General features: G+C 28.6%; 1 protein-coding gene and 1 long non-coding RNA gene across 4 annotated transcripts; both read right to left on the bottom strand.

Moving 5' to 3' along the window:
* Positions 1–2,528: 2,528 nt before the first annotated feature.
* On the bottom strand, positions 2,529–7,443 carry LOC147802197 (uncharacterized). Its single transcript, XR_015429818.1, has 2 exons — positions 6,163–7,443; positions 2,529–3,019 (listed from the first exon to the last, which is right to left on the bottom strand). It is a non-coding gene; the product is annotated as an uncharacterized LOC147802197 (long non-coding RNA).
* Positions 7,444–10,068: 2,625 nt separating this feature from the next.
* Positions 10,069–22,492, bottom strand: LOC147802196 (uncharacterized). Of its 3 annotated transcripts, none has more exons than XM_087153645.1 (2): positions 21,456–22,492; positions 10,069–10,554 (listed from the first exon to the last, which is right to left on the bottom strand). In XM_087153645.1, the coding sequence occupies exons 1-2, from the start codon at positions 22,265–22,267 to the stop codon at positions 10,140–10,142; spliced, it is 1,227 nt and encodes a 408-aa protein (XP_087009771.1). In that variant the 5' UTR covers positions 22,268–22,492; the 3' UTR covers positions 10,069–10,139. The 3 variants fall into 3 exon arrangements, with proteins under 3 accessions (XP_087009771.1, XP_087009772.1, XP_087009770.1); XM_087153646.1 differs by lacking the exon at positions 21,456–22,492 and adding an exon at positions 12,459–14,294; XM_087153644.1 differs by lacking the exon at positions 10,069–10,554 and adding an exon at positions 17,442–17,945 and having other exon boundaries at positions 21,456–22,478.
* Positions 22,493–27,962: the final 5,470 nt, after the last annotated feature.

The raw sequence follows: 27,962 nt of genomic DNA, 5'->3' as shown, positions 1-27,962 counted from the left end.
ACTAGTTGAAAAAATATTATGTGTTTATTATGTTTTCACAATGCAATAAGTGTAATTAATGAAATTTGAAACAATTTTAAAATTTATTAAGAATTCTGATCATTTCGTTAATTAGCATAATGACGTGAAGAATATTTCCTTTCGTTAACTTCAAATTAATACTTAATTAAAGTGTATATTAGCACTTGCTCCTATATTAATTTGAAACACCACAGTATTTACAGTATTCCAACTAACTTAAGTCTAGAATCACTCTTTCAAATAGCCTGCATTTTAAAATTGTTGCTTATGTATAGTAAAGTGTCTATGCACACTTTATATGGCCGCATACAGCCCGTTTCTATTACCAGATAGGAAATATCATTAAATTTGCTTAAGAATCGTCATTTTGGCGATTATTTTGTGAAACAAACTTCATTATCAAAAATTGTTCTATGATAACTATACTTTCCTTTTAGAGACTGCTATGTTGTTTAGTGGGAAATAGCTTGCGATATTACAACGATAAACAAAACATAGTTTTATTCGCTGACATGCTCTCCACTCTAACGTAGATTACTTAATAAAAGATAAATAATAATTAAAATTATGCAGTTAACTCCCAGTGAAACATTTTTTTAAAATTAAATAAAGCTGTAAACAAGCAAATGTCACTGATTTATGTCTTAAGTAACTGAAAAAAGAAAAACAGATTTTTATTGCAGTTTAAGTTGCAGCAATTCGAAATACTAGTCCCACAAGAAAAATTAATTTAAACGCCTTTCCCAGACGCACTAATAAAATTTCTCGTACGTCTTTTTTCTTTTTTGCGCTAAAATTTTCTCTTGCACCCGCTCTCCAAATTTCAGTACACTAGCAAAAGCGTTAGTCACTATTTTAAATTTTACTATAAGAAATTCAGTTTTTCACATATTTTAAAAATAAAATCAGTAATCTAAAAAAACATTTTCAATTCATTCAACATTTGATTTAAAAATCATTTAAAATAACGTCTTAAAATGTTAATTCATTAATTAAATTTAATTAATTAATTTTAGCTAACTCAGTAATTAATTAAAAAAATTTCTCACTTATAAGTGAGAAAAAATTTTAATTACTTACTGAGAAGTAACTAAAATAAATTTTTTCTTTTTTTGACCTATGTAGGAATTGACTTGTTATATGTAGTAATTTAACTTTTAAATATAATTTGTTATTCATTTGAATTGGTTGAGCTTTTTTAAAGCTCGAGATTTTGTGCCTGAGGGACTACCCATTAATATTATAAAATATTTTACGCTTCATTTCATTGGATTTGTTATTATTTTCAATAGTCTTGACTTATTTTATGATTCAAGACTCAATAATTTTCAGAGGGAAGATTTGAAAGAAAGTATGAACTGAAATTTTAACATTTAGCGAATGCTACAAGAAATCTTATGTGATTTAGAAATGCCAGTTCAAAATAATATAATTTATCGCTTTATCATTCGATTTAAAAACAATTGAAATTAAATATTCGATAATCTCAAATTTTTTAAATATGATGATTAAAGGGACCACATATTAATAATTTACTCCAGAAATTTTTTTATAAGCTACAATACTCATTGTGTTTTTTATTTCAGAATTATTGAACAAATTTTTTAAATAATTCATTAAAGAAATACTTAAAAGATTTACAAATACTCATCTTGTAAACGTTTTTGTTGAGTGCACATTTATAAATTTTTATTTAAATGTTAACTCATTGTAATTTTGAAATTAAATTAATTTTTTATACAATTGAATAAAATAATTATTTAATTAAAAATGTAATGAGTAACTCAATATTAAATATATTTAATATTGTGCATAAAACTTTTTATGGCGGCTAACAAAATTAAGAATTGAGTTCTTTGTCAGAAACTTATTATTTTCAAATGATTATATAAAATCTTTTAAAGTGTTTTTTTCCATTTTGATAATTTTATTCATATATATTAATATAATAAACATTCAACATGGAGAGGAAAAAAATTTGATTTTTTTTTAATGAGAAAAAAATGAGAAGTGCTAAATATTTTTTAAGTGCTTAAAAGGTACTTATTTTTTGTTGAAAATTTTATTACAATCCCTGTTAAAAGTTTTACTGTTAATATTCTTGACCTAAGAATCGAATCTTATTATTAATAATCCATCGAATTCTTTGTACATTTTCTACACACCATCGCAACTTTAGGTTAAGTCTCATATGACTCAATTATTAAATAGAATCACATTTTATATACGTTAAAGTGAACAATACTTCCCTGCTCGTGTACAAAAAATCACTTCGAACAATAATTTATATTGAAGCGATACTCTGTATTATAAAATTTGCAAATAAAACCTAGCCTTATGAAATTTTTTTCCTTCAAAATGTTATAACCAACATATCTTTTGTGAAAGAAAAATTTCATTCTTTGTATAGCAAGAATGTAGTCTGGAGTTTTAATAATTTCCTAGGAAAAATTGGGAAAGCTTATCTTTGATGTTGAGTCGAAACAATGTAAAATTAACAATTGCAATTTACTTACTAGAATGAAATTTATTCATCGAAATTACACAACTTTTTCAGCTCTGCACTGGTAAGAAGCTTTCAATGTTCCAAAAGAATATAATCTTTGAGAATCTTAGGAACATCAAGATGGTCAGCACCACACGGAAGCTGAAGGCATATCTCCAGTTCCCGACGAACGGAACACCTTGAAAGATGGGCCAGAGATCTTGGTCTTCTGGGTGAGATGACGTTTTCCAGCACATGACTCACATACCAATCCCATACTGTAGTTAAGACACTTAGATCACGCTCACCAAGTGCTATGACACTCTTTTTAAGATCCTCCTGACACAGGAATGGTTCTGTTATACTATTCCATAATAACTTCAGTGCATAGGGTCCGGTAGTTGGTTTAATGAATTTGAACTTCGGTAGAAAAAAAAACGAAGAGTTTGAAGAGCGCGGAATGTTGCGGAATTGTATCTATAGTCACTGTTCACTGTTATTGACTCAGCACAACTGTAACAGGAAGAAAAAAATATTGTTTAAAATTACTAAAATATAAGGTTTGGGGCAATATAATGATAAAGTTGTCCCAAATCGACATTTTCACATCAAGCAGCTCATTAGCATATTTTTTGGCTAAATACTTTACAAATTTCTAGAACTTCTACCTGTTAACAGCCCAACTTGAAAGTGTGGCTTATCATCATTTTGTTCCAATTTTTTTAAGAGCTAAAACTATTGTTAATAAATATAATTAATGAATATAAAAAATATAATTAATGAAAAGAATGTAATTAATATCAAAATATCTTATAAGATTAATTAATATCAAAATATCTAATTTGGAACCCGATCCAGAAGACAAAGGAACTTCTAGATCAAGTATTGGGGAAAATGTGCTTTCGTGGAGGACTTTTTATGGAACTAACCTGCATTTGCGTTACATGGAGAGGAAAACCACAAAATCATCCCTCGGTCAGCATGACGACAAGGGGACTTTAACTCATGATCCGTCTGCCAAAAGGATATTTTATGTCTGCGCTGTTGTCTGTGCAAGCCGGATGAGGAATTTGTATCAACCAGTCATCGCTGGGATTCGAATCCTGTTCAGCTAGCTCATCGAAAATTTATATAGTCAAAAGATTTTAACCTGATGAACTTTTGTTAACCGAGAACTATTTATATCAATTGTAGTTATTATATATCATGAAAGTGTACTAACAAATCAAAATAAGTAAGTACCGTCATTCGGGGCTACTTTGTGCAGGATTTCGCAGTTTTTGAACTTTGACATGTAAGAAAACTACGTTAATTCAAACTTTAGTAAAATCTATCGATATTATATTCATAACTGGATTCAGACGAGTGAATTTGATCAATATTGGTATTATTTGTATGTAATATTCACAAATAATAAGTCAAAACATTCCTTGCACAAAGTAGCCCCCAAGTGGGGCTACTTTGTGCAGCGATAGGAATTCAGTTTAATAAGCATGTTTTTAGTAAAATATTGATATAAAATTGTTAAAAAAGTTAATTGTTGACATTTTTAATAACAAAAACATCAAGATATGTAAAGATATTAGTTTGAAAATAATTTTCAGCGTTAAAAAACCATTTTTTATGAAGAATTTTTTTCTTAAAAAGAATGCTTATTTCAAAACATTTGAGTTTAAACAAAAAGAAACCATATACATTTTTGAACATTGAAATGGATGAAATTTCAAAAATAATAATAATTACACATTCATTAACATTTATAATATTGATAAATTTGAACATAACATGCTTGAATGAACATGACAGAACTTGCTCTTCAGTTTCTGTCAAAACCACCTAATGTCCTATAAAATAAATTTTTATGTGTTAAATCGTTTGATTAATTCATTAAAAACATCTTTGTAGAAGAAAAATAATAGTTTACCAGCACGTTTCACGTGTTTCTTGTGAATTTTATTAGAGATAGTATTTCTGTGGATTTTGTACTTCAGAGAAGCTTCTGCAATCGACATACCACAAGCAACTGCTTGCAAACATTGTTGCAGCTTTTTTAAAGTGCAATCACGGTAGTTTCTCGTTCCAGGTATTTTTTTTATAACGTCTAACAATTTTTCTGCCGAAAAAAAAAACGAATGAAACTTTGCACAAAGTAGCTCCAAAGTGCATTTTTTTTTCAGTTTCCGTTTATTTGATATTAATTTTCAATTTTTTTTAACGCTAACATGATATAATTGTTTATTAATATATGAATAAAAAATTTTGCACTTACGACAATTGTTTTATCAACGTCTTTGCATTTCACAGTTAAAGTTTCCACGCACACTTTTCGACTTTCTTCGTTCTCGGAAAATTGTTGACATTTAATAAACAAAACACACTCTGAGATTGTTTTAAAATTCGAAAAAATATTGTAGTTATAGAGGAGACTTCTATCTCCAAATTCCACACAATTTTAACTTGAGAAAAACATAATACTGAATAGCAGCACATGAAAAGTGCCAGATTCGAATTTGCACAAAGTAGCCCCCGCTGCACAAAGTAGCCCCACATGACGGTATTATAAGTTTTTTACTCAACCTCAGATCAAACTTTGAATCATAAATAATTTTTTGCAAAGTATCTAATTGTGATTGAATAATAGTTTTCAGCTGCCATATCCCACCCTCTTATACTCAGCATGAACTCTTTAAACTATGTTGTAGCATTTAATATTTTAACAGTTTAGAGTTCCTTCTGTAAACTCTGTGGAATTCAATCCACAGAGAAGGGAATTCAATCCGCAATTTCTCATCAGGAGAAATTCTACTTGGGTGGTTAGGCGCATTTCTTCAAAAGAAAATACATATTTCAAAATATCAGAACACCTTCCTTTACTTTTCAGGATCTTAAGAGCAGGAGGCTTTAGAGAAAAATCCGTATAATTAGTTAATTAAATATAGTATAATTAGTTAGTCACGAAATATTTATTTAAAAACTATCTAAGTATTGACTGGTTTAAATTAATTTTTCGATTAAAAAATAAAAAATTACGGATTCTAATTTTGGGTCTTTGAAATTATTTCAATTCCGATACATTTTATTAGTTTATAACTGAAGGATTTGTACACTTATGTCATGGAATTTGCATTTCAAATGATATTTAAAAGTCCTTTTGATTAAACAAAAATAAAAATCTTAAAATTCCGCAGCCACATCATTAAAGTTCTTATAAAAAGCCAGTTGTACTTCAGGGCTACACATGGAGCAGAAATCGCAAAATTAGAATCTTTACGGAGACTGAATAAAGCGAAAACAATATTTACTTTTGTTTTAAAAAAAGAAAGAATATTAAAATCCCAAGTTGAATCAGCCACGCAGCAAATTTGCTCAACTGTCATCAATTTAATAATATTCACTTGTTTATTTGGATTTTTTTCACTCATTCTGAAGGGGAAAAAATTTATTAAATATTGTACATATGAGGTTAATATTTAGAAAATTAAATAATCAAATACAATTTTACTATACCCAATTAAATTTGTTATTTTTTCTTCATTTATGAATCATCATAAAGAAAATTTTAGTAGTATGGCATTTTTGGAGTATTTAATACAGTTCAATGCAAAAATATTATCAAAGAATTTTGAGAACTTTCATTTAAGCTAAGATCTACTTACTTCTAAAATAATTGATAATAAACTTATTTTGCATATAATGTGAACTTTTTTAAAACAATTCATTACATTTCTTCAACACTTGTTTCAACGTCACTAGAATCACCATTCAACGAAATTATTAAGATTTGGTTTTCCCAAACGTTTTCCAAAGGCCCATCTATTCGCAACATTTCGTCCTCCACTGAATTTACATGATTTACACAGTGTACCCAATTTTGAGTAGTTACGTTGTTCATGGCTTGTATAACATACAAGCCATGAGCAACACTTGCATGAGCATTTTACACAATTTAATTTGAAGGTCTTATTTTCACGCTCAACATCACACGCTTTTATCTGACTCCATATCAATTCAATCGGATTCAGTGATATGGAGGTAGCCTTAAAACTCCATGTCCGTATTTTTCGGCAATATCTTCAACTCGATATCTGTCAAACAGGTGTTTGTTTTCTGCATCCTTTTGCAGAAGCTCTACTTTAGGCATATCGATATCCCATTCAATATTTTTGCTGGATAGCCATTCTTGGATTGAGCTTTTATTTCCAAGAATTAGTGGGAGTTTTCTCCACTTTGACGGAGTAGTTCATCATTATCCACAACAATATCACTTTTCGGTCTTAATTTAGGTATCACTTTTTTTAACCAATTTTAAGAATGGTTACCGTCCATTTCTTCTCCACTTTTTTCCCCTATAAATACATCTGCGTCACCTCAAACAAATCCTTCTTTACTCCCAATGTGAGTAATGATCAACCTTCTTCCTTTTGATTCAGCTAAACCAACAGTTAAATTCGAAGATGGAGCTTCATAGCTGGTCTTAATCGTTGCATCTTGCCATGTTTTACTGGGGAGATGGCCTTCATTAACCCAGGTTTCCGCCAGGTAATATATTGGCACATTTTTCTTTTTGTATTCTTTAATACTTCGCAAATCATTTCTCCGCCACAAAAGTATATCATTCCTTTCTATAAGAGAAGATTCACTTTTTATTTTCTTGAAGGAAAAGTTAGTTCCATCAAAAATGCCTCCACGAGTCCTTTCTCCCAATACTTGATCTAAGAGTTCAAGAGCACCCTTGTCTTCTGGGTAGGATTCAAAATTACAAGTCAGCGTAGTATAACATTAGTAGTTGTAAGGCCAAAAATAGGGTCAGCTGTTCAATGACGGTTATAAAATAAAGATACCAATCTGAAAATAACAAAGAAATCTTAAAAGATGTATAAAAAAAAATTCAATTTAGTTTAAAATTAACAATATACTATATTTATCTATACACTATTTTCAATATTTAACATTTTAAGACAAAAAAAAATAAATAATCAATGGTATTACGAAAAAAAATATTTTATAATTATAAAGTTAACGCTCTTGGTTTGATTTTAAGTTTATTCTCAGAAATAAAACTGGGTCAGAATTAATGAAATACAGTCAAAAATTACAACAAAATATGAATTCAGTGGCATGCTGAGGCCACTTTATCGTGAGTGGTTTTGAAACCTCCTCGAAACTTACTGAGCATCCTATGCTTATAATATAGAGATTTTATATTCCAAATACTATCTTTTCTTCAAGAGTTCAATGAATGTACTGTCCATTTTAATATTCCATTTAAAACTTTCCAATCCTATAGATGTATTGTCTTATTATTTTTCTATTTGCCACTTGCCATATTCTTATTTTTATCTTCACTAATTCATATTGTTTTATTACGTTATTATTAATTCATATTGTTTTATTACGCTATTATTAATTCATATTGTTTTATTTCTATTATACCCAACCATACTGCTGTTATGTAAGCTTTATTCCCTACTATATCTTTTACTACCCTTATATTTTTTTACAACATTCTTACATCACTTTGTTAATCATATCAATTCCTATGATACTGCACCTGTTGCTGTAAAGTTTCAACCATCATGCAATATGTTATTGCTATCACATCCACTGTATTACTCCTATTTCATAAACTTCCCTCGTTTGTTTATTCAATAAATTGTTAAAAATTGTGATCCTTCCTTCCCTCCTTTTGGAGTTGCAAAATATTGAATGTGGACTCTGACGTTTTTGCGATGATTGATGTTCACACCAGTTAGATTTCCAATTACCCAAAATTCTATTCTCTTTTTATCAAATTATTTTCGATCGACATTATTAGCTTTGTCCTAACCTTTATTTTATTTCGATGGAAGGTGCGTTCCTTAGTTGCACAGGAACTCCGTTGCTTATAAGCAACATCTCTCGCCCTTTGTTTAAACTGTTGGCTCTTTTACGATGCAATACACATAAAAAAAATTTTCAAGTTGGAAAAAATTTTTAAAAAAATTTTCAATACACATAAAAAAAAATTTCAATTCAAGTTGGCATCCGGTATTCTCCACTGCTGACAGTAACAACGAACTAAAATATATTCATTGATGAAATTCCAGAAATTGTAGCTTGAATTGAAGGCAAAGAACTGTCAAGTTGACATCCGGTATTCTTTATAAATATATTTTTAGAGGGAAGATTTTAAAAAAAGTATAAACTGAAAGGCTTTTCACTATTTTAATATTCAGCAAATACCTCAAGAAATCTTATGTGATTATTATTTATCTCTTTATCATTTGACTTAAAAATAATTGAAATTAAATATTCGATAATCTCAAATTGCCAACCGGCCTGTGTAGGGGGCAGAGAACTGTCCCTGCATCAGAAAGGTTCTGGGTTCGAATCCCGGGCAAGGCATGGATGTTCTTTCCTTCTCTGAATTATCTGTCCTCACTGTGGGAGCGACGTTGGCCCACCTAATATGGTGCCCCTGAAAGAGAGGCCAACAAAACCGCCCTGTATATGCCTGCATTGACGGATGTTAACACAGGTAGGCATTGGAGAAAAAAAATAATATTCTCAAATTTATTAAATATGATGAATATAGGGACCATATATTAATAATTTGCAACAGAAATTTTTTTAAAGGCACAATACTTATTGTGTTTCTTATTTCAGAATTATTGAATAAATTTTTTAAATATTTCATTAAGGAAATACTGAACAAAACTACAAATACTCATCTTGTAAATGTTATTGATGAGAGTGTCATTTATAAATTTTTATTTAAATTTTAACTCATCGCAAATTTAAAATTAAATTAATTTTTTATACAATTGAATAAAATAATTATTTAATTTAAAAAATTAATATTCGAAATCGGAACTCAATATTGAATAATACTGTACATAATATTTTTTATGTTGGCTAGCAAAATCAAGAATTGAGTTGTTTGTCAGAAACTTTTTATTTTCAAATGATGAAATAAAATGTTTTAAAGGGTTTTTCTCAATTTTGATAATTCTATTCATACATATTAAAATGATAAACTTTCAACACGGAGAGGAAAGAAAAAAAAATTTTTTTAATGAGAAAAAAACAAATTTTAAGCGCTTAATATATTTTAAGTGCTTAAAAAAGGTACCTATTCTTTGTTGAAAATTTGGTTGCACTCCCTGTTGAAAGTTTCACTGTTAATATTCTCGACCTAAGAATTGAATCTCATTATTATTACATTTTCTACACACCACCGCATTTTTAGGTTCTTAAGTCTGATATGACTCTATTATTTTACTAATAGAATCAGATTTTACATACATTTAAGTGTACAATACTTCCCTGCTCATGTGCAAAAAATCACTTCTATCTATATTTTATATTCAAGAGATGCTCTGTATTATAAAACCTTCAAACAAAGCATTCCTGTTTTGAAAATTTATTTCCTACAAAATATTATAGCTAACATATCTTCTACGAAAGGAAAATTTCATTGTTTGTACAGCAATGTATCGTGGAGTTTTAATAATTTCCGAGGAAAAATGGAGAAAGTTTATCTTTGGTGTTGAGTCAAAACAATGCACAATTAACAATTGCGATTTACTTATTAGAATGAAATTTATTCTTCGAAATTACACAGCTTTTTCAGCTCTGCACAGGTAAAAAGCTTTCAATGTTTCAAAAGAATATAATCTTTTAGAATCTTCGGAGCTTCAAGCTGGTCAACACCACACGGAAGCTGCAGGCATGTCGCCAGCTGCCTACGAACGGAGCACCTTGAAAGATGGGCCAGAGATCTTGGTCTTCTGGGTGAGATGACGTTTTCCAACACATGGTTTGCATACCAATCCCATGCTGCAGTTAATCGATCAGATGCTTCGAATTCTTTGACACCCTTTTTGAACTCTTCCTGACACAGGAATGGCTCTGTTATACTATTCCACAATAACTTCAGTGCGTAAGGTCCGGTAGTTGGTTTAATGAATTTGGACTTTATGAGAAAAAACAAACGCAGAGTTTGCAGTGCGCGGAATGTTGTGGAGTTGTATTCACATTCAAAGTCAAAATCAGTTGACGTAGACAATCTGTAACAGGAAAAAAATATAATTAAAAATTACTAAAATATAATGGGTTGGTGCAAATATAATGATAAGCTACAGTTGTCAAAAATTGATATTTTCACATCAAACAGTCCATTAGCAAAATTTTTTAGATAAATACTTTTCAAATTTATTCAACTTCCACCTGATAACGCACAATTTGAAAGTGTGGCTTATTATTATTTTATTTTATTGTCATCTTTTAAAGTGCAAAGAATATTATTAATAAATATAATAAATATAATTGATGAAAAGAATATAATTAATTACAAAATATCTTATGGTAATTCTTTATTAATCCTGATCTGCAGTAAAGTATTTTAATTCACAACCATCGTTGATCAGCCGACCCATATTTGAGTTTACGTCTACCAATGTTCAACTCTGTAACCATGTAACTTTGAACCCAATCCAGAAGACTAGGGAGCTCCTGGATCAGTGCCCTCCCCGATGTATTGATTTGCTTTGTTAACTTGGAGGACTTTGTGACTCCTAGAGAATTTAGCATGCACCACTCACCATTTATACACTGGAATTCATCGGTCTGTTGGATTTGAACCCTTGTTCACACGAACACGTGTTCAACGCCTGACAGGCCTGCTGTATTAAATATTCCTTACTCAATTCAACTTTTATCTTAAATTTTATAAAGTAAAACAAGATAAATTTCTTCCGACTTTTTTTTTTTTGAAAAGAAAGTGCATAAATAAATAAAAAATTAAATTTTAAATTCAGAAATAAGAATTAATATTATTGCTTTCGTGTCTGATCAGGAATAAATTGTATAGTTTGTCTATGTAAAAAAACTCCCCTAGCCATTCGTCTGGAGCGGTGGCAGTAACTATGGTTACAAGGCTTACCCATTTCATGTAGGGCTGCCGGATCATTATTTAAGACAGGTTTTGATTCAGGGAGTCTAGAGGAAGGAAATCAGAGGTGAAAGAAGCTCTCCTCCTTAGAATGCGGTATTTCTTGTCTCCATAGCAGCCGACGGTCTTTGACTTTCTATAGATAATCTAAAGGTTACTCTCATTCAAAAAATAAAGGAAGAAAAATAGGTAACACAATTAGTACTTCAAGATTGCTCTTATCTCGTCGAAACAAAATGGGAGTGACCATCACGATTAAATTTAAGCCACAGATTTAGATCGAGTTACACATGTTTAATAATTTAGTACTTCAACGTGAATGGAGATTAAAGACTTGCGGCCCACTGCTTTCAATAAACATTTGCACCTCTGCTTAAGGCTGCTGCTTTGTTAATAAAATTTAAATTTTCTTACTTATAATCAATTAAATTTACTTATTAGTAAATCTACTATTATTATTTTTTGTGATAATTTATTTTTTGAATAAAATTCAAAATAAATTTAATAATAAAATTATTTGTCAGTTATTTTTCCACACCCTGTAAGCAAATGGATTTTTCAGTCAAATCGACAGATTACTTAATTCGAGTATAGTTAATAATAAAATTTATTTCACATGAATAGTAGTAATTGATAGAAATTATGCGGATAACCTGCAAAACAAGTAAAGCAGAAATTTTTTTTTTAAAAAATACTTTTCATTGTTTTTTTCAATTTTAATTACAATATTTTAAATACTGTAATAAAAAAAAACATGTGTATCTGGTAAATAACGACATTTTGTGGAAAAAAAAACACTTTTGCTGATATTTGGTGATTACGTGGATAACCGTAAATTAAGCAGTTTGCCACGATTTGGGCCAATTTGCAGGGTTTTTGTACTTTATATAAAAAAAATAATAAATGGTACTAAAAATTATCTATGGAATATTTCACAATTTCATACTCTCAGCAATTTTAGATGAAGAACAATGGTTTAACAAGCAGAAAATAATTAAATAGAAAAATAATAATACTTACATGAACAATGAACACTGCAAACAAAGAAAACCACTCTCCCTTGCCATGTTCTCTATCTTTCCAAATTTGATTAATGGAATAAGAAATTCAGCGTGTTCATATATAAACCAATTAAATAAAGTGTAAGATCCGCTGTCTACTTTTTCCCATAACACCAATATATCTAGTTTAAGTTCGTTTGCTGCTCTAAATATATCTTCTAACACACAAACCTCATCGTCAGTCAGAAAATCAGACAGATAATAATATCGATCTGTGCTAAGCAATCTCAAAAGCTCGAGAAATACACTCTGGTGAACGCGAAATTTAGATGAAAGCCTTAAAAGTTTTTTCATTATCATATGAAAAGGACGGATATGTAAAAGATAGCGAGCCTCTTTGTAGATTTCAATCGCTTTTATATAAAACTTCAGAGCAGACGATAAATACCGACTGCATTGGTTTTCTTCGTGGAATTCAATCAGAAGGCGGCCACACCACATTAAACTTTTGTAAGGTGATCTAACACCACGAAAAAGTTTTCTCAAAATTTTAGTTGATGAAAAGTCGTCATCACATGTTGGTACCATTATGGTTTCTATTCGAAAAGAATCACTGGAAAATAATCTCAACCCACCAATATTTTCTTCAATATATCTCTCCTCATCTTTAGAAAAAACAGTATCCTCCTTTTCAAGCCCGCAACGGCAAATCATTCCATTTGGAGCATTTTTTTTCAGATGGAACGCTTTGAAAACAAGCGAGAAATCGCGATAACCCACGCTTGTTGCAGCCATTATATAAATAAATTTCCGAAGGAAAATAAATTTCAAACGCGCTTCGAAATTTCAATTTGGAACTACTTCTACAATTGCTACAAATTGTTACTTCTTGAAAGAAACCACCAGGTGACTGGATACCCGTATTTCAAGTTTTAGGAAAGTCGTTTATTATTATTTGAACCACATGAATGGAAATATGTGTAAATAGTGTGACATGGTCAGTGTGTTCGATTCTTGGAAGGAATCTATTGCTTTCAAGATATGAAATGAATGGTCAGTACTACCCTCCCCCTCTCAATTAACTAGTAAATCACTATAAGATAAGTGCTTGAAAGAAACACCTGCCTGAATACTCTGTTTGAAAGAATACTAGAATAGCGGTTACCATTTTTTTTCTTTCCGATTTTAAATATGAAAACTCTGACAATCGAGCTTTCTTGGTTGAACCCCATTGTTTAAATGAAACTCTATTAGCAGCCTTTAATATACTAACCAAGAAAAAAAAATAATTTTGTGTTTAGTGCGAAGAAGGAAATGTTTTAAATTATAAATTTATTCTTGGGTGTATGCTCATATTGAAAATGAATAAAATATGCTGAATTATGGATTTTAAAAAAGAACTGTAAGGATTAAGAATAGTTATCAGAAAAATATAACTTTTTTTTCTTGAATTTAGTCATTTTATTTTGAATTCAAGAAAAGAAAAGAGTTTAAATGTTTTTATTGATTAGCTTATTGATTGAACCTTATGATTAGTGATTAGTTTATTGATTTTTTTATAAATGACCCTTCTCATAATTTATTCCGTGTTTTTTTATCATTTAAGTTTATATAGACAACTGAAATATTAAATAAATTATGAATTATTTGCTTGGTTACATTTTATAACCTTCATTGAACATCCGATCCATTTTTTTGGGTTTACGACTAGTACTTATGTTCTACTCCGTTGGCTTGTAATTTTGAACCCAATACAAAAGACAAGGGTACTTCTAGATTAAGTACAGGGAGAAATTGCCTTCGTGGAGGACTTTGTGATGGAACTAAACCGCATTTGCGCTACATAGAGAGGAAAATCACGAAAACATCCTACGGTTAGCCCGACGCAAGAGAACTGACTCTAACCCATGATCCATCTACCACTGAGGATATTTTATATCAGTGCTGTGGCGTGGTCGTGCAAGCCGGAGGAGAAATTCGTCTCAATCAGCCATTGCTGGGATTCGAACCTGGCTCACCTCATTGATATCAAACGCTCTCTCCCCTGAGCCACCACGGCTCATTGAATGGATATAAATATAACTACTGGTAAAAAAAAAAATTCTAACTTTTGAAGCCTTAGTAATTTTTCCGCGTTACTCTATGGTCTAACTTTTGGAAACCGCTTTACTATGACTAGTGATAAGTATGACTTCGTGATAAGTATGACAGAAAAAATAAGTCCTGAAATAAAGCACCTCATTAGCTAATATAAAAATGTGACGATCTGTTCAGGTCATTGAACCTGAATTTAACGTATTTAAATAATTATTCGAACATATTTAGATATTTTTTGAGAAATAAATAATATATAAGGATTAAATAAAAATTTACGGAAAAGAACTTCACTCTCTTCATTCTATCTATCAAATGCACCGCGACTCTTCAGCAGTTCTAAATTTCAATAATTCCACTTTTTGTGTTGTGATATAATATACAAATAATCCTTTTTTAACTATTTTTTTTTAGAAAGGAAATTGTACTTAACTGAAATATTTGATCATTTTCGTCAATATTTTTAACAAAAATCAAATTTAAACAAAATTTATATCATTAAAATTTTTTTATCTTGATGAACTTTTGTTAATTGAGAAACTATTTATAGCAATTATATTATTATATAATTGTATTTACAACCAAAAGTATGTAAAGTATTAGAAATTCTTTTTAATTAACTCAGATTAAACTTTTCATCTTAAATATCTTTTTGCAAAGTATCTAAATATGATTGAATAACGATTTGATGACATTAAATTCCACAATTGTTTACAATTGTGAAATTTAATGTAATCAAATCGTTATTATTAATTTTACAATTTATTACGTAAATAAAATTGAATAACCTGAGTCGAATCGAACATTACATTTATATAATAGTTAACGAGATGCTTTTTTGTGGCTTTTTCTTCTGGTGCTTTTTTTTTCGGTGTTCTTTTTATCATGATCTGTTATTCTACCATGGTAATATCTGCCATCATATGAAATAATACAGTTAAACCGTATAATATGTTATTATTTATAACAGTTGTGGCTGTGAGTTTGTAACAGTGAATCATATGGGAGGAAAAAAGAAGAACATTTTCCAGAGAAAAAGCCCGGAAAAAATCATCTTATTAACTATTATATAAATGTTACGAACTGAACCGAACAATTATTCGATCATATTCAGATAATTTTTAATGAAATTATATAATTTAATAATTTCACTTTAAATTTGAGTCAACGGAATTTTTATTACTTTAATTTCTCGTACGCTTTTTTTTTTTTTTTTTTTTTTTCGCTGAAATTTTCTCTTGCACCCGCTCTCTAAATTTCACCACACTAGCAATAGCGCTTCTGGAGTTATAAAAGAGTTAGTCACTGTTTTAAATTTTACTATAACCAATTCAGTTTTTCACATATTTTAAAAGTAACATCAGTGATCTAAAATAACATTTTCAATTCTTTCAACATTGATTTAAAATAACATTTTCAAATGTAAATTCAGTAATTAAATTTAATTAATTAATTTTAGTTTTTAATGAGAGAAAATATTGTAATTGTTTACTAAAAACTAAAATAAAATTTTTCTTTTCTTTACTTAAGCAGGAATTGACTTTAAATTTTTTTATTTTATTTTACTTGTTATTCATTTGAATTAATTGAGCTTTTTTAAACGCAAGATTTCGTACCTGACGGACCACCCATTAATAGTAGTATAAAATATTTTAGCTGTTTCGTTATAGTTTTTTTCTACTGGATTTGTTATTATTTTTAATACTTTTGAGTTATGATTAAAGACTTGTTTTTAGAATTTTTAAAGGGAATATTTAAAAAAAAAATATGAACTGAAAGGCTTTTCACTAATTTAACATTCAGCAAATGCTGTAAGAAATGTTATGTGATTTAGAAATGTCAGTTCAAAATAATATAATTTATGTCTTTACCATTTGACTTAAAAATAATTGAAATTAAATATTCGATCATCTCAACATTGTTAAATATGATGAATATATTACTAACCATATTTTAATAATTTACTCCAGGAAATTTTTTTTAGCTACAATATTGATTACATTTTTTATTTCAGAATTTTTGAAATATTTCATTAAAGAAATACTGAACATAATTACAAATACTAATGTTTTTGCTGAGTGTACCTTTATAAATTTTTATTTAAATTTCAACTAATTGTAAAGTCGAAATTAAATTAATTTTGTACACAAATTGAATAAAATAATTAGTAATTTAAAAAAAATAATGAGGAATTCAGTATTGAATATGTTTAAAATCGTGCATAAAATGTTTTATGGTGGCTAATAAAATCAGTTCTTTGATAATTTTATCTCTTTCTTTGTCTGAAACTTATTATTTTCAAATGATTTTATAAAATCTTTCAAAGTGTTTTTCTATTTTGATAATTTTATACATATAATTGTATAATAAAGTTTCAACACAGAGAAGAAAAAGAATTTGACTTTTTTTAATTAGAAAATTTTTTAAAAAAATATTTTTTAAGTGCTTAAAAGGTACTTATTTTTTGTGGACAATTTGGTTGCAGTCCCTGTTGAAAGTTTTACTGTTAATATTCTCGACCTAAGAGGAATCGAATCTTATTATTTACATTTCTACACACCATCGCAACTTTAGGTTCTTTTGTCTGATATGATTCTATTATTTTACTAATAGAATCATATTTTATATGCATTTAAGTGTATAATACTTTCCTGCTCGTGTGCAAAAAATCACGAAAAATACTTTATATAGAAGTGATACTCTATATTATAAAACCTACAAATAAAACATTCGAGTTTTGAAAATTAATTTCCTACAAAATGCTATAGCTAACATACTTTCAACAAAAGGAAAATTTAAATGTTTGTATAGCAAAAATGCAGTGTTGAGTTTTAATAATTTTCTAGGAAAAATTGGGAAGGTTCATCTTTGGTGTTGAGTCGAAACTATGTACAATTAACAATTGCAATTTGTTTATTAGATTGAAATTTATTCATAGAAATTACACATCTTTTTCAGCTCTGCACTGGTAAAAGGCTTTCAATGTTCCAAAAGAATATAATCTTTTAGAATCTTCGGAACATCAAGCTGGTCAACACCACATGGAAGCTGAAGGCATGTCGCCAGTTGCCGACGAACGGAACATCTTGAAAGATGGGCCAGAGATCTTGGTCCTCTGGGTGAGATGACGTTTCCCAGTACATGACTTACATACCAATCCCATGCTGCAGTTACGACATTTAGATCATAATGCTCATCAAACGGTTGGATTGCTATGACACCGTTTTTGAATTCCTCCTGACACAGGAATGGTTCTGTAATACTATTCCACAATAACTTCAGTGCGTAGCGTCCTGTAGTTGGTTTAAAGTGTTCGGAATTTGTTAGAAAAAACAAACGCAGAGTTTGCAGAGAGCGGAATGTTGTGGAGTTGTATGTATAGTCACTGTTCACTGTTACTGACTCAGCACAACTGTAACAGGGAAAAAAATTTTTGTTTAAAAGCAGCAAAATCTAAGGGTTGGTGCAATATAATGATAAGCCACAGTTGTCCAAAATCGATATTTTTACATCAAACTGTTTATTAGCATAATTTCTAGATAAAACTTTTCAAATTTCTAGAACTTCCGCTTGATAACAGCACAATTTGAAAGCGTGGCTTATCATTATTTTCTTTCAATATATTTAAGTGCAAAGAATATTGTTAATAAATATAATTCATGAAAAGAATATTATTAATAACAAAATAGCTTATAGTAGCTATTTATTAATCCTGATTTGCTGTAAAGCATTTTAATTTACAACCGTCTCTTAACAGCTTACCTAAATTTGAGTTTGCGTGTACTAATGTTCCACTCCGTGACCTTGTAATTGTGAACCCAATCCAGAAGACTAAAGAGCTCCTGACTCAGTACGCCTCGAGGTATTAATTTGTTTTGTTAACTTGGAGGACTTTGTGACTCCAAAAGAATTTGGCATTCAGTAGTCACTATTAATTACTCTGGGGTTCATCGGTCTGTTGGATTTGAACACCCGATCACACGAACACGAGTTCAGCGCCTGCCCGACCTGCTGTATGAAATATTCCTTGCTCAACTCAATTTTAACCTTAAATTTTATGAACAAAAACAAGTTAAATTTCTGGAGGAAAAAAAGTAAAAATAATAATACTGCGTCGTATTTTGTAAGTTATTTAGTTTTAACAATTACCGCTTTAGGTTCCAAATATAGCATTTTCAAAGTTATAACTCGTTATTATAATTATTATCTAGTAATGTTTTTTTTAATTTTGTGGCTGTTACTTTGTTTTCTATGTCAGAACGTGATCAAAATTTTAAATCACAATGAAAAAGAGAATGGGAGGCCATTCAAATATTGTGTAAGCATCTAATGGTGGAGGGGTTTCATTATTTGCTTCTTTTTCCTGGCAAAGATGGATGATTGGTATAACTAATGTTTATGTTAAGACTTGTAAATCCCCTCATATTAAATTTTTTTTCTAAAGCAAAATAAAAAATTCAACAAAAAATTAAAAATTTTCTGATATGCTCAAAAAAGACTACTTTGTCTCTTTTTCACAAATGCCGCAATTTTCACAAATTTTAAAATAATTTTTACTCAAATTAACCAAAAATTCAATTAAAAAAGGTCTTCTCCAGGTTTTATTTATTTTACTATTATGCAGCTACAACTGCAGTTGATTTTAATTACAATTTTATTCGCACTGCAATTGCATAACACTTACCAATTATACTCAAGCCTCAATTTTAAATAATTTTGAAAGTTATGATTTTAGGGCTGCAAGTCTGTCGCGGCCCGAATTTCCTCGAAATTGTCCTCTTTTCTTCGAAAATCCGCGAATTTCTCAATGTGTTTCAATTCGCGTTGAAATTGCTTACAATTAGAATTTTTTTTATTTTTATTTAACAGAATTTTACGCATACTTGAAGTCTCAAATTGAACATATAAAATTCACTAGACATTTAGGGGAGTTAATCGTCAAAAAAATAGTTCAGATATAAGAGATAAACCCAATATTTTAATTTAAGGTGGTCTTATTATACTTAGGGTGGGTGAAAGATTGATTAGGATTACCTCCCTGAAGTCAGTAACAATAAAAAGAAATAGGAATCACAAGAGGAAAAAAATTTTGATAAATGAAATTTTTGACAGAAAAATTGTTATACTACAAGCTATTGCACACCTCACTGGGGAACGCTCTATCCATAGCGGCTCTATATTACATATTTGTCTCTGGGCCAAAGGCTTATTACTTTTCGTGAAAGAATTATTTTATTTTATCCAATAAATTAAAAGATAAGATGTGAAACGTGGGTAAAAAAATTTTGGAATGCTATAGCAGTTAAACTACAAAACCCAGCTTTTTAAAACTTTGTCTATTGGGATGAATTCGAATTTGTTGGAAAAAAGTAAGTTTCTAAAATTTTTAAAAAGTAAGTTTCTAAAATTATAATACTTATTATAAAAATACTTGTTATATAAAAATATAACAGATTATATTATTAAAATACCTATAATACCTGTTACACATATTTCTAAAAACTTATAATTATCAAAGCATTTTATATAATGATAATCAGACCAATAGCTCTAAAGATGCTCGGTTTTTTTCTTTCTATTTTGTAAAGTTTACTAAAATTTTAATTCTCTGAAGCAGCAGCTTCCAATTTTTTTTCAGCTCTAAATGATTAAACTTCCTTTGGTGGAACACTGACTTTTAAAAAAAGCTAATTAGCAGATGTGAATTTGCTGCGAATAATAATATTGTTTTTCATTCTTTCATCGATACCAGTCTTAAAATTAGATTTTATTTTAGGCAGTTGAATTTGCAAGTCGGCAGCAACTTTTAGTCTATTACTTCTTGGCGTATGCAGAAATAAAATTGACTAAATTAACCGAATTACGATTTTCGCGAAAGAAATATTATAAAATGTCAAAGTTATCGGAGAAAAATAATTAGTAATTTTTAAATTTGTGGTAACCTTATTTTGAACTTTAAAGTTCGCTGAGAAATGCGGATACAAGTTCAAATCTTTTTAGCAATTTATTCCGCATATTGTTATTGGAAAAAAAAAAGCATAATGATACATTTTCCAATCTTCTATTTCCTTTTCTTTATAGAGAAATTATGTAATAGTAATTAATTATTTTATAAATAATGAATGATTTCATAATGATAACAACCAAATTAATAAAATAAATTAATTATTGGTTTAATACAAACCTATTACAGGTTTTAAAAATTATTTCTAGTCAAAATTGCTAATCAAATTTAAATTTTATTATTTATTTTCAATTAAATTTATTTATTAGTCAATGTATTATTATTATTATTTGTGATTATTTATTTTTAAAAAAAGTTCTCTTGGAAATTGTTTGCCCGTTTTTTTAAGACCCTGCAAGCAAATGGATTTGTAACGTCAGTGGAACCGAAAGATAATTTAATTTGAGTACAATTAATAATGAAATTGATTTTACATGAATAATATAATCGATAGAAATTATGCCGATAGCCTGCAAATAAAACAAAAAAAATATATTTAATTTTTTTCCAAAAATTTAATTACAATTTTTTGTATACTGTAATAAAAAAGGAAAAAAGTTTATCCTGTGATTAAAGATATTTTGCGAAAAAATAAAAAACAATTATGCCGATATTCGGTGATTATGCGGACAAATGTAAATTAAGCAGTTTTCCACATTTTTGGGCAATTTGTAGGGTTTTGCTCTTGATATAAAAAAATAAATAAATGGTGTATAATAATATATCTAAATTGTATAATATCTACCTAAAAATGTATTATATCTAAAAAAATGTATAATATCTAAAAAATATATAATATCTATCTAAATAAAAATTATCTATAGAATATTTCACAATTTCATACTCTCAACAATTTGAGATGAAGCATAATGGTTTAACAAACAGAGAATAATTAAATAGAAAAATAATAATACTTACTCGCACAATGATGACATCAAATATTTACCACTCCATATTGATATGCTCTCTGTCTTTCCAAATTTAATTAATGGAATAACAGTTTCTACTTTTCTATATATAAAACATTTAAATAAATAGTAAGATATATTGTCTACTTTTTTCCATAATGCCAATATATCTACTTTAAGTTCATTTGCTGCTCTAAATATATCTTCTAACAATGAAACATCATCGATAGTCTGAACCGATCTATAATAATATGCAGGTGTGCTTACCAATCTCAACAGTTCGAGGAATACACTCTGGTGAACGCGAAATTTAGTTGAAAGCCTTAAAAGTTCTTGAATTTTCATATCAACAGGAAGGCCACTGTAAAGGCGAGCGCTTTCCACGTTTTCAATCGCTTTCACATAAAACTTCAGAGCAGACGATAAATACTGACAGCATTGGTTTTCTTCGTGGAATTCAATTAGAAGGCGGCCACACCAAACTAATCTCTTGTAAGGTGACATTTCGTGAAAAATCTTTTGCAATTTAATCCTTTCTTTTCGAAACAACTTTTTCCCTTTAGTTGATGAAATATAATCACTCCTTGTTGGTACCATTATAGTTTCTATTTGAAAAGAATCATCCCTTAAAGACAGTCGTAATCCCAAACTATTAGCCGAATCAATAATTTTTTTAATATCTCTTTCTTTATCTTTTGAGAAAGCGGTATCCTCTTTTTCAAGCCCGCAAAGGCAAATTATTTCATTTGGGTCATTTTCTTTCAGTTGTAAAGCTTTGAAAACAAGTAAGAAATCACTGTAGTCCACGCTTGTGGTAGCCATTATACAAATAAATTTCCAAAGGAAAAGAAACTTTAAAGACGCTTCGAAATTGCAATTTGGCACTACTTCTACAATTGCTACAAATTGTTACTTCTTGAAAGAAACCACCAGGTGACTGGATACCCGTATTTCAGGTTTTAAGAAAGTCGTTTATTATTATTTGAACCACATGAATGGATATATGACTTTAGTGTGACATTGACAGTGTGTTCGATTCTTGGAGGAAATCTACCGGACGAAAATTTTAGACACAATACAGAAAAGAACACGATTTTTTTTAGAGCCTTTCTAATAATTATTAATTTGAGATAGTAGTTGTAAGCTGATTTCTTATTATGGTTTTTAAAAAGCAGATTTTCTTATAATAATTTTTAAAATTAGTTTTTTTTATTATGAGTTTTTAACTAAGCGAAACAAATTTTAAACAACAAAAAAATTATATTTAAAAGGATTTTTTTTTTTTTGCTTAAATCTAAGTGAAAAAAAAATGCATAGATACTCATAAATTAATTTATCCCATCCCACATTGGTGTTTTGTGGGGGAAGGAAAAGCCAACATAGGTAGGCAATCATTGATTATGAAAAAGATCATACTTATGTTTTATAATATTTACTGTTCTTTTTTTTCCTATTATGATTTTTTAAACTAAACGAAACTAATTTTAAACAAAAAAAAATAATTATATTCGAAAAGATTTTTGTTTGCTTAAATCTAAAATTAAAAAAATGCATAGAAGCTCATAAATACTTTGTTTTAGATATTTATTTTCATATGCAGCTTTTTTTTTTGTAGATTAATGTACATTAATTTATCCCACATTGGCGTTTTGTGGGGGAAGGAAAAGCCAACATAGGCAGGATATCATTGATCATGAAAAATTACCGTTCTTTTTTCTTTTTTTTAATATAAATAAAGAATTTACATTTCTTTCAGAAAAGTTTTTTTTTCACCATAAAATTAATAATTTTATGAAATACATTTGCATCTAAGAGACAAAAGAAGTTACCTGAAAAAGATAATTCTCACAAATGGTATAAATTTGGATTATTATCCACAGGAAGGGGGGGACGGACGTACGAGAAGTACTGCGACCATATCCCACCCTCTTAGACTCAGCCTGAACACTTAGACCTATGTTGGTTGTTGTCATGCGTTTTATTTAATATTTTAACAGTTTAGAGTTCCTTCTGTAAACTGTTTGTGGGGTCACGATGAATTTAATTCAATCCAAAATTTCTCATCAGGAGAAATTCTACTTGGGTGGTTAGGCGCATTTCTTCAAAAGAAAATACATATTTTAAAATATTAGAACCTTCCTTTACTTTTCAGGATCTTTGCCGATGAAAGGAGGCTTAAGAGAAAAATCCGTACAATTAGTTATTTAAGTATAGTAGAATTAGTTAGTCTCGAAATATTTTGTCAGATACTGAAATATCTTAACATTTACTACATAAGAGAAAGAATTTCTCTACATTTTTTGGCATTGTATTTCAGAAATAATAGTTAAAATATTGATTTGCTTAAATTAATCTTTCGATGTTAAAAAAAAAAAAAAAAAAAAAAAACGGATTCAAATTTTGGATCTTTTTTGAAATTATTTCAATTTCTATATATTTTATTAGTTTATAACTAACAGATTTGCACATTTATATTATGTAATTTGTATCTCAAATGATATTTAAAAGTTCCTTTCATTAAATAAAAATAAAAGTCTTAAAATTCCGCAGCAACATTATTGAAGTTTCTATAAAAAGGGAATTGTACTTCAGAGCTTCACATGGCGCAGAAGACGCAAAATTTGAATCTTTACAGAGATTGTATAAAGTGAAAACAAATTTTACTTTTGTCTTTCTTCTTCTTCTTCTTGCTTGAGCTTGTCAGATATGTGGCACCTCTGCACATGTTGCATTTTTGTCTTTAAAAAAAAAAAAAAAAGAATAATAAAATCACAAGTTGAATCAGTCACATAGCAAATATGCTCAACTGTCATCAATTTAATAATATTCACTTGTTTATTTGGATTTTTCTTTCACTCATTCTGAAGGGGAAAAAATTATTAAATATTGTACATATAAGGTTAATATTTGGAAAATTAAAAGAATCAAATACAATTTTACTATACTGATTTAAATTTGTTTTTTTTTTATTTATGATATACATTATAAAGAAAATTTTAGTAGTGTGGCATTTTTGGAGTATTTAATACAATTCAATGAATTTTGAGAACTTTCATTTAAGCTAACATCTACTCACTTCTAAAATAATTGAAAATAAGCTTATTTTGCATATAATGTAAACTTTTTTAAAACAATTCATTACATTCCACTTCCAATCAAAAATATTTTTATAAGCCTTGACATTCTTTAAATATTTTATTTAAATCTCTTTACTAAATTTAGTATAAATTAGCAGACTACTTAAAAAGAAACTTCGTAGTTTATAATTAAAATAAGAAAACTATTGAATCAAGACAAGTTAAAATAATGAAATTTATGCTGTGCTCGCGTCAGTTAAGTTTCTTTAAGTTTACCATATTTATGCATTATAAGCTCCAGTTTTAATATTTTTTACTAAAGACAAATTATTTTAAAAAATATATAATTTTAATTTCTTTGATTCTACTTTATAAAAGCAATTAAAACTTTAGATTTCACTACAGAAAAACATGTAGATTATTATTTCATAAAAAAGTATAAGATTATATTGTAAAAGTATATGGTAAAGAGTATAAAATTCAAAATTTGTCCAGTTTAGGTGTAAATAAATAATTGTAATTAAAAAATTACATCGTGCATAAATTATACTGAATAACTAAGAACCACAACTATAAACTACATTAATACTTACCGATTTCAACATAAAAATCGTCAATTAACTATCGAAAGAATTTTAAAAAGAAATCATTAAATGGTTTATAATAAACCTCTTATATTCCTCTTAAAATATTTTTTAACTTTCTTGGATATTTTTAAATTTATAGCAAAAGACGTAATACAACTTTTTTTTAATTAAAATGTCCATATCCCTATAAAAATTTAAGCAAACCTTTGCGAAATTTAATGCAGACATTGCAAATTACAGAGCAATCGATGCAAGTTACAAGCTTATAGGCATGGGGTGTTTAAAATACTTGTTTTCTTTCTTTTTTTGTTGTCCAACCCTCCCACCTCTGAAAGCTTTAAAATTTATTGCTAAGTGTTAAAAGTCTAAACACCTATGAAGTTGTAAAATATTCTTATAACTGTTTTTTTTGAAAATTTAACAAATATGAAAACTGAAAGTGTTTCTTCCATTATTGTATTGTAGTGTATTTAAATTCTTAACCTTAAAAATAGGGGTACGCAAAATTTCGTAAAAACTGACTCATAAATTTTGTTGATAGGTATATATTTGACGATAGCCCTCTCCCCCCCCAAAAAAAAGTCCAAGCAATGTCACCTCCACAAATGTAGTAAATTAAGATTATAATAAATTAACTCAGGAGAGAAATGTCTAATTTTTGTGTTCACCGCATAAATCTAAATATCCACCGCAAATGTAATAAAGTATTATAATAATATACAAAATTGTATTGCATCATTAATATGGTAACTAACTGTTAGAGGCTTCAGACGCAGAGCTAAATTTGAGCACGCTAGCAACTCAGAAAATCATTTCGTTTCCAAGATCTTAATCAGAGCAATTTGTTGTCTCCCTCTTTAGAAAATGAGAATTTGTGGAGGAGGAGCTTCTTTAATTTTCGTTTTCCCCCAATTTTTTCTTACCCTTTTTTTACGTTCCAAACTGTATTTGTTATAGTGAATGGAATAAATAAAAAAACTATTTTTTCTGCATTTATCATCAAAATATTATTCGCAAACATATTTAGAAAAATTAATAATTATAAATTTCCCAATTCTGAATTCAAATTCAGAATTCTAACTTCACAATTCTAAAAATTTACTGAGTTCATAAGAATATTAGATTTATTTATTCTACTATTGCCTATAGAAATGCTGAATTTTCTTTAAAAAAATTAAAAATAACTTTTCGCTTTTCAGTACCTAGTCACAACAATTAAATGTAAAAATATGTCAACAATGATGCACTCAAAAAAAAAATTTCGATGAAACTTTTTAACAATAGTGAAGGTTTTTACCCATTCTAACAATGTCAACAAATAATATCAATTGTTACAATAATTATGTTCCAAAAAAAAAGTATCATTCTTGATTGAACTGCTATAAAAAGAGGTTTGATTAAGTGCTTTGAGATATTTCAAAATGCCTTTTGGTGTGAAAAAGTGGATAAGAAAGCAAATGTAAGTCAACTTATCACATAATCATTTATACGGATTATAATTTGCAATAAAATCTCATAAATATTGTTACTTTTGCAACTCTACGAGTCTTGTGCATACTTAGTACCGATTATAGTTAACAATATTTGTTCTACATTAAAATTTCTGTGATACGGATATAAAGTTGCCTTTATATTTCAACTAAAAGTAAAGTTTAAAACATTATTTTAATTTGCATACGTTTTTTTTTTATTTGGAAAAAGTATTTGACAATTATTTGATTGACACTCCGGACATAACTAAGTTACAATCATTTTAATGAAATTATTTTTTAATAACTGTAACCACTTTTCCACAATGTAAACTCAAAATAAAGATGATTAAGGAATCGAGAGCCTCTTGATTTGGCGATAATTTTTGTCTAAATTTGATGAAATTCCTTTTTTGGTAACCATGATATTCTTTGCCGTCTTTACTTTCACTGACCTTCGGGTTATCGCATCTTTCGCTTAGCGTTAGGTGATTGGTTCTTGGCGTAATTTCATATACACTGGTTTATTTTCAAATCACCAAATACAAGAGGGATCCCGAATTGTAAATTATTATCACAATGACTGCGAATTTCGATATGTGTAAATGCCAGCTAGCATCGAAGCTTATATATGCATATATTCAGTAAAACGTTTTAAAATATATAGCTGAACTCTCACCAATTCAGCGATATTTTACTGGATAAAAAAAAGATTATAAGATTAGGTGCTAATATCAGTTTATAACATTATATTTAGAAGCAATATCGTAAGATAAGTCATTTTTGAATTTCCAAAGTAAGACACTCAAAATGAAGTTTACAATGATTTATAATTCAAATAAAGATAATAGGTTTGCTATATTTTAGCCTACATTTTCTTTAAACTTAAGACACCTGGAAAGAAAGTCGGATGCAAATGAATGACGACCTTAAAGTTCATTCTTACGAGACTAAGCAATATTATTCAACTTAATTTGAAACCTATTACATTGCGGTTCTATTTTATTCAAGAAATAATTTGGTGATTTTTCATTCGTTTTTGAACTTAAAAGGAATATTTCTATAACTATTTATCATTTTCATATCATTGGGAAGATGAGTAAAGAATTAGACTAAATAGTAAAGGAAATTTTGTGGTAAAATATTTCTCTTAAATTTATAAGTCCTCTTAAATCATAGTTTTGTTGGGTATAATAGATGGTAAAAGCCTGTGCCATGTCATTTTAATTTTCATTTTAGAGTCAACGTCAAAAGATCTGGCGTCAAAAAGTATGACTATTTGAAGGAAGATGGTGTGGTTGAGAAAAAGAAGGGGAAGCCCTTCAACCACAAATCTTTTTTTAAAGATGTTGTGTTGGACAATTATGATGTGATTAAACCATTC

Source organism: Parasteatoda tepidariorum, chromosome 10, assembly GCF_982258835.1.
Source record: "Parasteatoda tepidariorum strain Cologne lab strain chromosome 10, Ptep-v5.0, whole genome shotgun sequence".
Lineage (NCBI taxonomy): Eukaryota > Metazoa > Arthropoda > Arachnida > Araneae > Theridiidae > Parasteatoda > Parasteatoda tepidariorum.
This window is presented reverse-complemented; position numbering and strand designations above follow the sequence as displayed.

Bases quoted from the DNA above. Each gene is read 5' to 3' on its own strand.
- LOC147802196 (XM_087153644.1), bottom strand. From the start codon at position 22,267: ATGGCTACCACAAGCGTGGACTACAGTGATTTCTTACTTGTTTTCAAA. The intron at 17,946-21,455 runs GTAAGTATTATT...TCCCTGTTACAG, and splicing joins TTGATGTCATCATTGTGCGA to TTGTGCTGAGTCAGTAACAG.